General features: G+C 45.6%; 1 protein-coding gene across 2 annotated transcripts in view; it reads right to left on the bottom strand.

The window, feature by feature from the left end:
• The window catches only part of abs (ATP-dependent RNA helicase abstrakt), a 56,901-nt gene that overhangs the window by 32,203 nt on the left and 11,548 nt on the right, over positions 1-13,150 (bottom strand). For both annotated transcript variants that reach the window (XM_089578251.1, XM_089578252.1), the window contains exons 4-5: positions 9,441-9,515; positions 8,619-8,679 (exon numbers count right to left, since the gene is read on the bottom strand). In XM_089578251.1, coding sequence (XP_089434377.1) covers positions 8,619-8,679; positions 9,441-9,515 — 136 coding nt within the window. The remainder of the gene's footprint in view (positions 1-8,618; positions 8,680-9,440; positions 9,516-13,150) is intronic.

Genomic DNA, 13,150 nt, shown 5'->3' with positions numbered 1-13,150 from the left:
CAACAGCAAAATGTGTTTGTAAATAACAAGATGGACATCGCGACTTTTTACGTGACGTTTTTTTAGTGTGGTACGAAATGGGCTTACTGCTTACAAGGTTTTCAAAACCATGCTTCTACAAGATGAAATTTGGACTGGAGCGCTGAAGCGTTCATGAAAACAGTCGATGGAGATGTCTCGGTCAAAGACTTTTCTGACGATGAATCGGAGGAATGCCAAAGCGAAAACATAGCAAGCTGAATGATAATAGCTTTATGTGCACAGATTTACCAATCAAGAAAGAAAGAAGTGTGTTGTGGAAGAAGTGTCACGAAAGTGCACGTCCAGGACTACACCGCTGTTGACCCTCGGCCGCTTAACACCAATGTGACATCTGGTGGAGGTGCTGGGTTGGTTGATGATGTACCGTACGCCCACTTCAAGCTGCAATTCAGGCGCCGGACAAATACCGAAGGTAGACAGGCTAGTCCATCAGGACTCACAGATTGGAAGACCAACCTCCCGAATTGGGAACGCTCCCTGCCACTGATACATCACGAAGGGCCAGTGCTACCTCCAGCTACAGTCCAGCCGGTGCTACTCCCCCACCAGCGGCAGTGGCGTAGCCAGAAATATTTCCCGGGGGAAACAATCAGAAAGAAAGAGAGCCTGCGCGCAAGTAATACCTTAGTGATTTTTCTGCTGTAATAAAGCCAAAGGGTTAGCTGTTTCATTCAGAGCTTGATTCATAAAGAACATTTATTTTCTCAGAAAAAGAACTCATATGAAAAATTCCAGACATTTGCAATGTATTCACATAACATACAACAACACAAAAGCTTCTGCTCTGCAACAAAGTTAGCAACTGCAAACAAATGGCATTTGTCGAAACTTCTACCCCATGCATGTGAACCCGCGCTCGGACACAGAGGCGCTTTAAAAAAAAATGTACTTTTTATTTTCTTTATTCAGGACAATGCAAATGATGAAAAAGTAGGCTGATGTGAAAAGTTATGTTTGACTGGTTGAACTGTGCCCACAATTAAAAAGCAGTGCCATGCGTCGTGCGATGGTGAAGAAGAGTGACTATTTTCTGCAATAACTTCCGCTTCTTATTAGAACCAGACTATTTTTGTCAACAAACCGACGCTCTTATTTTCATTTTTACATTTTATTATATCGATGTGGTGTGAATAGCACGGGCAGGAAAGAAGGCCGATAGGAGTGGCAGAGGGGGGAATGCAGCGCTCAGAAAATTTGGGGGGTGTTTTGACACCGAAGCACCCCCCCCCACCCCTGTGGGAGCCACCCCATTTCCACGGTCAACCCCATGAGGACGCCAAAGACTGGCTGGGCCAGTACGACCAGGTGGCCATCTACAATGGTTAGGGCGCTGACTGCAAGATGCATCGTGTTTATTTCGCCCTCAAAGACTACATGAGGACCTGGTTTAAAACAATGAATCTGGCCTTCAAATATGGGACACATTCAAAACCAAGTTCATCCAAGTCTTCAAGGACAACACGTTACATAAGGAGAAGGCTGACCTGCTTTTGCAGGCCCAAAATCACCTCCTGAACGAGAGTACGATGGTGTATGCCGAGGAAATGAAGAGACTCTTCAGACGTGCGGAACCAAGCATGTCGGAGGAGAGGAAGGTGAGCTTCCTGATGAAAGGTGTCAAGGAGCAGCTGTTCGCCGGCCTGGTTCGAAATCCTCTGGTGACCGTAGCTGACTTCATAAAGGAGGCGAGCTCCATCGAAAAGTCTCTTGACAAGAGGGCCCGGCCGTACGACCACATAACAGCATTGATGCTCACAGCCCCTGAGGAGGGAGCCACGATGAATTCGGCAGAATCTCTATGGGAGACTATTTGATCCATCGTGCGAGAAGAACTGGCGGCCAAGGTACAGCCTCAGGTTGCCACACTTGCTGACACTGTGCAGCAAGCTTCAGGTACGAGCACACCACCACCTCTCCCAGGCCCTGTGCAGCCACAGAACCCTAATCTCAGCTACGCTGCCACCACACGTCGTTTCATTCCGTCCCAGCCACACCCACGTTACGACAAACCTGTCTCCGCTGCTACACCAACTCAACCTCTGCAGCCGAATTCTCGACAGCGCCTGGGACGCCGCAGAACGGATGTCTGGAAAGCGCCAGACAATCAGCCGCTGTGCGACCACTGCCGTGAGGCTGGACATGTTTGCCGCCGCTGCCCATACAAGGAGATGGGCCTTCGAGGGTTCCCTGTCCGATGTGTGGAGAAAGACTGCAGGTGATCGCGGATTACATCTCACAAGCGTACTCAGTACAGCGCCGCTTCTCTCGATCAACATCTGCATGTCGCTACAGTTCAACAGGACATGACCAGACCAGTCTCGGAGTCCCCACAGGGGAAACTAGATGCAGCAGTCTCTGGAGGTACAACTGCTCAACAACAAAATAAGCATGATCCTCCGTTGCCGCAAGACAGTTCACACACAACGCCGAATTACGTAGCCATACCAACGACTCTTCAGCCAAAGTGCCTCAAAACTAGCAGATGTCCTGATGTACCCCTCCGTGGCCACGACGTCTTTTCTCAATGCCGGACTCCTTTGACACACCACAGCCAAGACCAAATGCCTCGACATCCCCAAAGTAAGACGCTAGCAACTGCCGACTTGGATATTTTGGCTGACGGCGTTGATGTAACCGCGCTGGTGGATACCAGTGCCGATTATTCTGTGCTCAGTGGACAATTCGCAGCGGCACTAAAAAAAGTCACAACCGCTTGGGATGGCCCACAGATGCATACTACATCCATTTTATGTTGCTCGACCACTCACTAGAACTGCTACGTTTGCTGGCTCATTTTTTCCCCGAACAGCTATCATCTGGAACGGCCCTCCCCACGTCACATTTGCGACGAGTGTTCCTCCTCACATTCAAAAATTGTAATCTCACCCATACCCATGACATGTAACCCACCCCTTATGTAATACCCTGGAAGGGGTCTTTAAGGTAATAAAACGAAACGAAACAACATTTGATCACATCCGTGGGAACGTGCACGTCGCGGGTAACCGTGGTAGGCCGAACATTCGTGGCAACATTCGTCGTGCTAGCTAAGTGCTCCCGGGACGTCATACTCGGCATGGGCTTTCTGACCGAAAACAGTGCCATTATTGACCTGCAATCGCCGTCCGTCAATTTCTCGACCGAGAAGGCCATTTTCATCGATAGTGTTCTCCCAGCAGCGCTGCACATTCTAGACAAACATGTGACCATGCCTCCACGTTTCAATGTAATGGTAACCATCAGCTCAAAGAACATAAGGCAGATGCAGGGTGTCATGGAAAGCAAGCAGCTGTTGCTTCTGGAGAGAGGAATTTCCATTGCCAGGGCAGCTATCTTCCTTGAAGATAGAAAGGTCAACATTCTTCTCACAAATTCCAGCAACGAACACAAACACGTAGGTTTTCTTGATGTTGGTTTGGTTGGTTTATGGGGTTTAACGTCCCGAAGCGACTGAGGCTATGAGAGACGCCGTAGTGGAGGGCTCCGGAAATTTCGACCACCTGGGGTTCTTTAACGTGCACTGACATCGCACAGTACACGGGCCTCGAATTTCTCCTCCAAAGAAATTCAACCGCCGCGGCCGGGATCGAACCCGCGTCTTTCGGGCCAGCAGCCGAGCACCATAGCCACTGAGCCACCGCGGCGGCTTCTTGATGTTAGCTTTAAAGTGATTCAACCATGAGGATACTTGTCTAGATCACTAAAGCGGGCAGATATTACTTGCAAAAACAAACAAAAACATTGTGACCGATCATTTGACCAATTAACAAAACTTGAGCTTTTGTCTACAAAATTTAGGGCATAAGGCTACCAAAGAACTTAAAGCAATCATTACCCACTCAAAATAACCCCCAAAGGTCTTAAAAGTAAGCTGCTGATTCAGCGGTCCATTTAAGAGCATCTGATGTGATAAAAAGCAGATATACAGCCAAACAGACCCTCTGTGAAAGAAGTGATAGACGAGCAAGTCACGTTTTACTCTTCCCAATTTTCTTTTGGCTGATTGCCAGCCAAGTTGGTTCAGACTACTAAGTTGACATGTGGTTAACCTATTAATAACCTATTAACCTATTAATAACCTATTAATAGACAGTTTTAATATAGCATACGCAGACATACGCAAAAGAATAGTGTATGTTAAAAATACCGTGATGAGCAATGCACATGCACTAAACGCTAACCGAGACCGAGCTTTTGAGTATGTTAGGCTAGCATACGTTAAAATTTGAGCTTAGAGTGCCAGGCTCAAACCTATGCTAGGAGATTAGCGTTGACAAGATGGCGGCATCTAGGTCGCCCGCTTCGAAGTGAATTCGCTATTTTTACTATGTTTTTTAATGGCTCATGCCTATAAATGCCGCACGGGGCTTTCGCTTTGCTTCATCTCACCTGCAGCACAAAGAATTAGTGATGAATTTGCCCTGCTTTTCATTTTATTTGGCGGTTGCAGTGTCCCAAAGCCTAACAAGATGCATCGTTTTCAAGTGGCTTGGATTCGTACACCCATGTGGTCATGAAGAGAAGTTGTACCCATCCTGGCAGTTGCTGTTTAGTCGGTCTCCTTTTAGGACAATTCAAGATGGCAGCCCACAGCAGGTGTAGTTTGTATTCACGGACGACTCAGTGCCCCTGCGGGAGGGGAATGTGTAAGCACAGCTAGGCTGAACCTGCCCGGCACAAACTGGCTGCTCCCGACTTATGTGCAAAAAAAAGAAAATATTTTATTTCGACACCAGACGTCGTTACTGCGGTTTATGTTTGGTACGCTAAACTATAAGCGTTAGTGTGACATATAGCGTAACGTCTGCAAAGTGCTTGTGTAAAGCGTATGTAAGCACTTGTACACTATAGACCTCCTTCACCCTTCGACGTCACGAAGATGCGGGGGCACTGATATCGCACTGTAGGCAAAACAGGTTTCGCCTGCCCATGCCTACCGTAGCTACCAGCGGCTGCATCATGCCTGCGCACTGCAGAAGCAGCATGTACTGACCAGCTGCGCCACTGTTGGATTCGTGTTGAAATCAACGAAACCTCTGATCTCTCACATCCGTAGTGATACCACGATGGTGGTGCTCTGTTATCGGAAACCATCGAAGTTCGCGACTTGTCAGGACCATCAGAAGTTCAATTACCTCGAGTTTTCGCCGACACCACATAAAAAAAGCGTAATTTTATGAATTCCTACGGAATGTTTTGTTATTATTTTCCGTCACGAAACAGAAGACGCCACGCCTAGGAAAGGAAATAATTTCAGGAATCGAAACTTTTCACCAAATCAGCCAGATTAACAACGGGAGAAGTCGCCCTGGCTGGTGCGTGATCTGGCGGCTGAAAACAGCGCTCACGCGAGACAGAGGACATCAGAGACACAATCAACGCTGTCCCCACTTCTCACACTGCGCGACACATGTGTCAGCAGAGCGCACGTCGGCTCTGCCGAAACACTGCAGAGTGTCAAAAGCATATTATTTTATTCAATGCCTAGGGTAGAAATTAAACACTTTCTGTTTACCACTAGCCGTAATACAATACACAGTGGCGAAATAAGCTGTACGTGGCCAACACGAGCCCATGTACTTGGAGAAAATACTAAGTTGAAAGCATCAACCACTGCTGTGACTAGCAGAAACTCAAAACGTGCCTTGAAAACCCACGCTCACCACCTCAACGTGACGCCACTCCCTGGCCTCTTGCCCGCTAGCGACTGCAGCGCCACCTCCTTTGTTTGCAAAGATGCAGGAGGTCTATACTAAAACTATCTAATATTGGCAGTCTGTGGGTTTATGTCAGCACCAGGAACTTGACATGCCTCACCCCATAGTAAGGAGAACTGAACTTCAATTTTGACAGCAAATACCCTGGAATGCATACTCATTGCAAAATGCCCACACACAGTAAGTGTTGCTGCTGGGTAGCAAGTGTTCATACACCATACCACCTCTCATAATTTTCATTATCTCCCTCCCTTTTGGTGGACGCACACACTGCCCTGCCTCACTGTTTTATGAGATACACCACAGTCCATGCTTATTATTCTCCTTGACTCCAGTAACAGATCATGAGGTGAAACATGCCACATCTCCAATCAATTGACCTCATCCAGTCATACAAATACTTAGGTATCACCATTTCTATGATTTATCCTGGCGTTTGCATGTGACTAACCTGATATCATCAGCTCATAGAACACTTGACTTCTTAAAACGTCACCTGCAGGATGCCCCTCAACATGTGAGACTACAAGCATACATTTCGCTTATCAGAACTAAACTGGAATAAGCATCGGCCATCTGGAATCCTCATCAAGCGTATTTAATCCCCTCGAAGCTGTACAAACCAGAGCCACCAGATTCATTCGCTCTTCGTACTCATATGACATTAACATAACATCACTAAAATTGCAATCAAGTTTGTGTAATCTTTCTGCTCGCCATCACACTGCCAGTCGTCTTGTTTCCCAAGTTTTTTTATTCATCGCTCAGACAAGAACCCTACATCTGCGCACCCCCACCATGCAGATCCCATTGCATCGGTCACCCTCTTTGATCAAGTTCTGTGCCCACGTGCCCGCACCAAAGTCTTTACCAAATCATTTTTTTGTCGAGTAGCAACTGACTGGAATGGCCTTCGCCACCATATCGCTGCCATAACTTGCCCATCAACGTTTATGATTGCTGTTAATGCCAGCACCACGTAATTCCCATCCCTTATTTAACACCCCACTAGGGGTATTTAAGGAATATAAAGTGATGATGTGATATGAAAAGAACAAAATATGATTTCGTATAGCCTTAACTTGCGAAAATCAACATCTATTACAGCATAGGCTCCATCATGTAGACATATACACATGCACTGTGATAGTCAACCACACCTCCACAATAGCAACATTGCATTTAACTCTTTCCTTAGCACACCTATTCAAATGGTTTAGTTCGAACAATGGTGCAAAACACCACATTCTAAGCAATCTGGGCCACATCTGGTTGCAAAAGGACTCTAGTTCAATTTCAGAATCATTTTTTTTCGTCAGCCACATGAGGGAGGATTTTTAAACTGCGTGAAACCTGTCAACATACAGCAATCGCGGAAGCATGCCGCCAAAGGTGGCATCCTCTTTCCGCACTAACTCTGCTCAGAAGCATCAACACTCGACTCTCTGGGTGCAAGTGAAAAGATGACATCCATTAAGATCATCTAATTATCAGAACATTTGCCCCTCTTCTTCACAGCCTTCTATGCAAGGATCACAATTAAGTGTTTTGACAGACAAGAAGTACGTTAGGGCACTGCATGGTGAGTGACCCAATGCGCTGACATATTCAAAACACCACTGAAGTGAAACGCCCTTATACCCCTGTCACACTAGCAAATTTAATGTCATTCGAACCTAATGGCATTCGATGCATCGAATGTCATTTGGTCTCTTTCGGTGCTACACGGGAAAAAATAATGTCATTCGAGAACGATGGCGTCGACGATCAATGAAAAAAAATAGTCCAACCGAACGACATCAGCACGCATAAAAGATGTTTGAAATTGTTGTGCAGTGTTTCAAAAGCGGGTGAGAACATTTGTGCGCCGTATTATAGGCTTAAAATATTATTTGCGGCCATTCTGCGCTACTTTAGCATCAAAAGCCAAGCCAAGTACAAAGTCAACCACAAATCCGATAAATGTAAACAAACAAAATGGCTGACATGGCGGCGTGCGGACACGCGCGGAGCTTGGAAATGACTTCCAAAAGGTGAACTGCTCAGTAACGTCTTTAAGTACTTTCGAGCTTAACGAACATGGCACGCCAACCAGCTAGAATTGCGCATCCCAAAATGACCGACGGTCGCGGGAAAGACGCTGCTTTGCGCTCGGCCGCTGCTGTAGGCTGCTGAGACCGAGAGTAATAGCTATCCACGACAGCATCTAGTGTGAGCAGATTCACACCAACATTAACTTTTTTCAGCTGAACTAAATAAATGGACTTTCTAGGTTTGGCAGTGTGCACATTATTTTTTCGCGTCGCTTGTTTCTGCTGCGTATCTGGTGTCCAGAGTACGCATTCGGTTCGAGATCGAATGCGAATGAGTTCCCCTAACTCATTCGATGGCGAATGTCATTCGAACCTAATGACATTACATGTTCCCGTGTAGCAGTCGATTAATGACATTAGGTGCTAATGTCATTCGATTCGAATGACATTAAATTTGCTAGTGTGACAGGGGTATTAAAGAACATGACAATCAAACCATGAGTAAATATATTCCTTAAGGTTCGCAATTAAAAGAGAAACTGCAGCAACTAAGTTCGCAACTTTCTCCAAAAAACAAGGTGCAGAAAGAGGCTTCCCTCCGTTGCAATGGGTTCGCTTCTTTCAAATAAAACTTTCTTTCACACCTTGCAAGCCAGTTATCTCTGCAAGGGAGTGGCGGTAACTGGCACAGGACCGGACTACCATTACCCTGCTGTGCCCATTACGACGCCATGTCTGCAACAACACTTTCAATGCCAACACTTGTCTACATACTGCAAAGAGGCACTGCATAAAGTGAGAGATCTTTGCTCACAACTGTGCTTACCCTGTCTGTATAGGCTGGTCATATTGAATGCCTTTGGCCAACTCAGCCACACCCATGAGTGCTGGAAAAAAATGACAACTGCTGCACATTACATGACGCAAGATGGAGGGTGTGCGAACACTGAAATTTTTTAATCTGAATAGGAAGAAAAACTGGCTTCAAATATCAAGAAAAAATATTTCAGAAAAAGATAAACAGTCAAATGTTGTTTCCCTTATTTTTTATTTAAATAGTATATGGTCCTTGCAACTGATTTAAAAACCAGACTGACTCAGCACCACATAGAAAATACAATGTGCACCTAAATGTACAGTCTGTGCCAAAAGTAACCAGGCTGCTCGGTTTGCTTATCAGTCATATTTAAAGCTGCCATTCCAGCTCTCAAGCTCTAAATCTTTATAAGGCAAGGAGAACCCCTGTTCTCACCTTCAAATAACTTTTTGATCTTTAGGGAAGCCATGAGCGCTCTACTATACGAATGAGAAGCAAACCATGCAGCCTAGTTACTTTTGACAAAGACTGTACATTACTTGATTAGGCAGCATAACAGTATGCAACCTGTAAAGCGGTCATGCATAATGAGTAACAAAACGAAATACATGAACTGCCATGACACGCAGCTGAACATAACATAATGGGTAGTAAAACCTCATTCATTCGGATTCCAAGGAATGCTCGGATGTTTTCACTGAAACCATCTTCAAACAGAAACTAAGCAAGAAGGGCCAGTGAGGCCAATTTAGAAGCAGTGAGATGTCAAGCAAAAGTGGTCTGAAAATTTCCTAAGCCCACAATGCGCATGCCATTGCGGCTACAACTTACCTCGCCTTTCCGCCACACTTTCCAAGATCTTCTCTTCTTCTTTGAGCTGTTTCTCTAGTGCACTCTCCTTGCGAGCTGGGAACCAAATCGTGGGAACAAGATGCAAGCACATATTCAGCATACAACATTTAAATGCCAAATGCAAAATAAGCAACCAAAGTTTTGAATGCCAGGTCACCACAAATTTCAGATACTGCCTTACTTCCATGCACATATTTTTGTACACAACTGAACAGACAGCTATAAGGCTTTGCATCTTAGTACATGTAACTTATCTGCCAAACAAAAAAAATAACCCAGAAAAAAAAAGGCAAAACTGGATGACAAATTAATTATGAAATATTTGATTACTTCAAAGGACTAGCTTAGCACTGCACAATGCCACCTATTGCCTCGCACTGACAATGTGCAACAGCACACTGGTGTTCCATAGTGCATACCAGTCTTGACTCCAAAAATAAGTACTTCTACACTAGGGAAGGGAAATGAGGGGCTCGTATTGACACACACATGAAGGAAGCCAACAGTAACCAAAACCAAGGAGCACAGGGGAATGTTTTTCACCCTATGGTCCTTGGTTTCAGTGACTGTTAGCTGCCTCTGCTGTGGCTGCTCACTATTCATTAAAAGCACAAAATATGTAGACAAAAACCAACGGTTACATGCGCAGTCCAGAACAAGGTTAGGTCACAGAAGCGCCAGGCAATAACAAGTGTTACAGCACCACGAATCTACCTGTTATCATAGTTTAATGTTCTTTCAAGATAATCAACCTCAGCGTCAAGTAGCAGCAATGATGGCGAACTCACGCATTCATCAGCAGACTTCCCGATATGGAAGCCTCCATAATCTCCCAGGAAGTCTTATCTTTATGTTTCTTTGAACAATGGAACACACTTGTGGCTATTGACATACTTGGTCAGGTGCGTCCCTGAAACTCCTCTATATATTTTGTGCTTTCAATAAATTTTGTCAGTTGTTAGTGAGCACTTGCGTTGTCGTCACTCCGTCTGCGTCCTTCTCCTTGTGGTGCCACAGCAGAGAAAGTTCGCCCAATTCTCAACCCTTTTGAACTGTTAGCCGCCTTCATATACCTCCACACTAGACACACACATATTCCAAACATAGGCCATCTATCGAATCAAAGGTTCTGGAGAAAGATACAAAACCAGAACAGCCCCCACTACTAATGCTTAGTGCTTCAAGCTCTGCATTTATCTTTTATAGGCCTCAAGCAATTATGCACTTGATGTCACTGTCATGTGTCCTCCTTCTTGGTTCTATTTCCAAAGGTACACACTTTATTAGATGTGTGAAATAAAGGAGGAAGAATTCTGGCATGTCCAAAGAGAATGCATTAGGTCATAAGCTGTTCCTGGCACTGGACTACTGCAGTGCACGATTCATGGCCATCCAGGCAGCTAGCACAGTTGGCTTAAGCTGTCCTCATGGCGGCCACCTCACGCTCCAACTAGTACAATATTCCCTCCAGGCTTCCACTCGTTCCCACCACTTGAAATCACACGCCGACTGCAAGATCCCTGCAGGTGAGTCAGCTGTCATTTCGCTGTGCGCCTCTCACAATCAAAACTGCCCCCCAGTCCAGGCCATACCTCGGCACCATGAGTGGTGGCTGAATCACACAACCACATTCATGTCCACTCACTATTTCCTTGTTTGCTGACAGTGGAGGGGATGAGAAATTAACTGCCACGGCCGAATATGCACGTGGCTCCCCTACCATAGCCTGGGTCGCACAAATGAGCCGCCTGGGGCTCTTTGATCAATTTCCACAGTTTCAATGCCCAAAGGAAATGGTCACTTATCAAGCATCTTCCATGGCCCGAACCAATGTTATGTATGTGCGCATCCGCGCTTGCTGCTGAGACGAGTGCCTGAATTAGCCTCAGATTAGTAGTATTCGTGGTTTATTAATAATGCTTAGACACGTTTTTGACCAGTGTCTATGATGGTCTTGGACAGTGTCTAAGCACCAATATAGGGTTTGCCTTGACAATGACGTGCTCATGAGTCTGCATGAGCACACTGGACACAAGTGGTGACTATAAATACTTTGCAAGTGTTTTTGCAAGTGTTTTTGAAAAGATCAAGCGAGTTCCTCACGAAAAGGAAATAGCTCAAATGGGCCCCCCAAGTACACATTTGCCCTGTGGGAAAAGAATCCAAAGGGGAGCGGCTATTATCAATCCCTTGACAACAGCCTCTAGGGCATAGTTAAGAGCAGGGCTGGCTTTGTCTAGCCAGAGCAGGTATGCGTGACCAATCTATGGACATGCCTGCCATGCAGTGCACTGTCTGCACTGCAGATAATCCCTCTCTGAAGGAGACTTGAGAAAACAGTACTGCGTTTTCACTTGAGGCCAGTGTGTGCAGAGACCACATTAGTGGGCATAGAAAGTGCTAACGCTGCACATAATTATTCTCCCGCAGTCTGGAGTGTCTTTGGTTGAGAAAACACCGTTCGTGGAAGAATGAGCCATTCTGCAGTGCATGCCCCTCTGAAACGGCAGGATGTTACTGAGAAAATGCCCTACCCAGAAGTGGTCAGAGGAAATCGTAGTATCCAGTGCAAACGATTCCTCATGCTGTCCAGACGGAGCATGCAAACAGAAGTTATTCCACTTACAATATTGAAAGCACAACTATAAAACAAAAACGCATTTCACTCGCCCAGTGCCGAAGATTCGGCGCCACAAATCAGAATCACGCCTGGCACGCATGCAGCGAAAGCTTGCATGCAGTTGTTGACCTGCCAGGGCAGCCCACAGCAGCAAGAATTGCCGGCGGCGGCATTCTGCATACATGATGCAGATGAGAGCCTTTGCACAACCCCCCCAAAAAAAACTTTTTTTTTTACGTGGGGGAGCTTGATCAACTCTGTCCTGTTCTACAAGCACAGTCCAGTGTCCAACATGCCGGCACCCTTCGACCTGTTTATGAAAAGCTCCTTGGCCCCTTGCCGCCCCAGGTCCTCAGTCTTCTCTTCACATCACATTTTTGGCCCATCTGACTGCCTTTTCTTCGCTGCCTTCTCAGTATCAGCCGTTTCAACAGCAACACTCGCTCGCACGATACTTTTAGACGAAACAAAAACCGTCACCCCTAGTTGATTCTTATTAGCTTTCATTCCCATGTACTGCTTTTCTTTTGTAGCTTTTTTTTTTCTCAACCATAAAAGGTGACAATACTCAAGAGACATTATATTTTAGATCTGTTTCCCGAGTATAGAAAAATTAGGTTCAAACTCTATGTCCAACCAATCAAAAAGGGTGCAGCCAATTTGGTTGCCACTTCATACCCACTGCCGAAAATCGCCGCAATTATTTGTCACCACTGGCTCGAAACAAGCATTTCTGGAGCAGATTAAAACACTAAATATTACCACTTTGGCTATCTCCTTGGTGTGAAGGCATCACCATGTCTGGTGCTATGCATACAAAAATAAAAATCACATAGATGATTAAGCAAACAAGGGGAGGGGAATGAGGGGCTCGTTATAAATATGAGAAAAGCCAACAGCCACAGAAACCAAGGAGCACAGGGGATTTTTTTTTTTTTTTTGTGGTGTTGATCAAGTAAGAATATTACTGAATATGTTGTCGCTTAAAGCTAATTGATTAGAAAAGCAGAAGAAAAAACAACCACATGCCGCCGGTGGGAACCGAACCCACGACCTCCGAATTACGCGT

Source organism: Amblyomma mixtum, chromosome 3 (genome assembly GCF_055824585.1).
Source record: "Amblyomma mixtum isolate Tamu chromosome 3, ASM5582458v1, whole genome shotgun sequence".
NCBI classification, from domain to species: domain Eukaryota; kingdom Metazoa; phylum Arthropoda; class Arachnida; order Ixodida; family Ixodidae; genus Amblyomma; species Amblyomma mixtum.
This window is presented reverse-complemented; position numbering and strand designations above follow the sequence as displayed.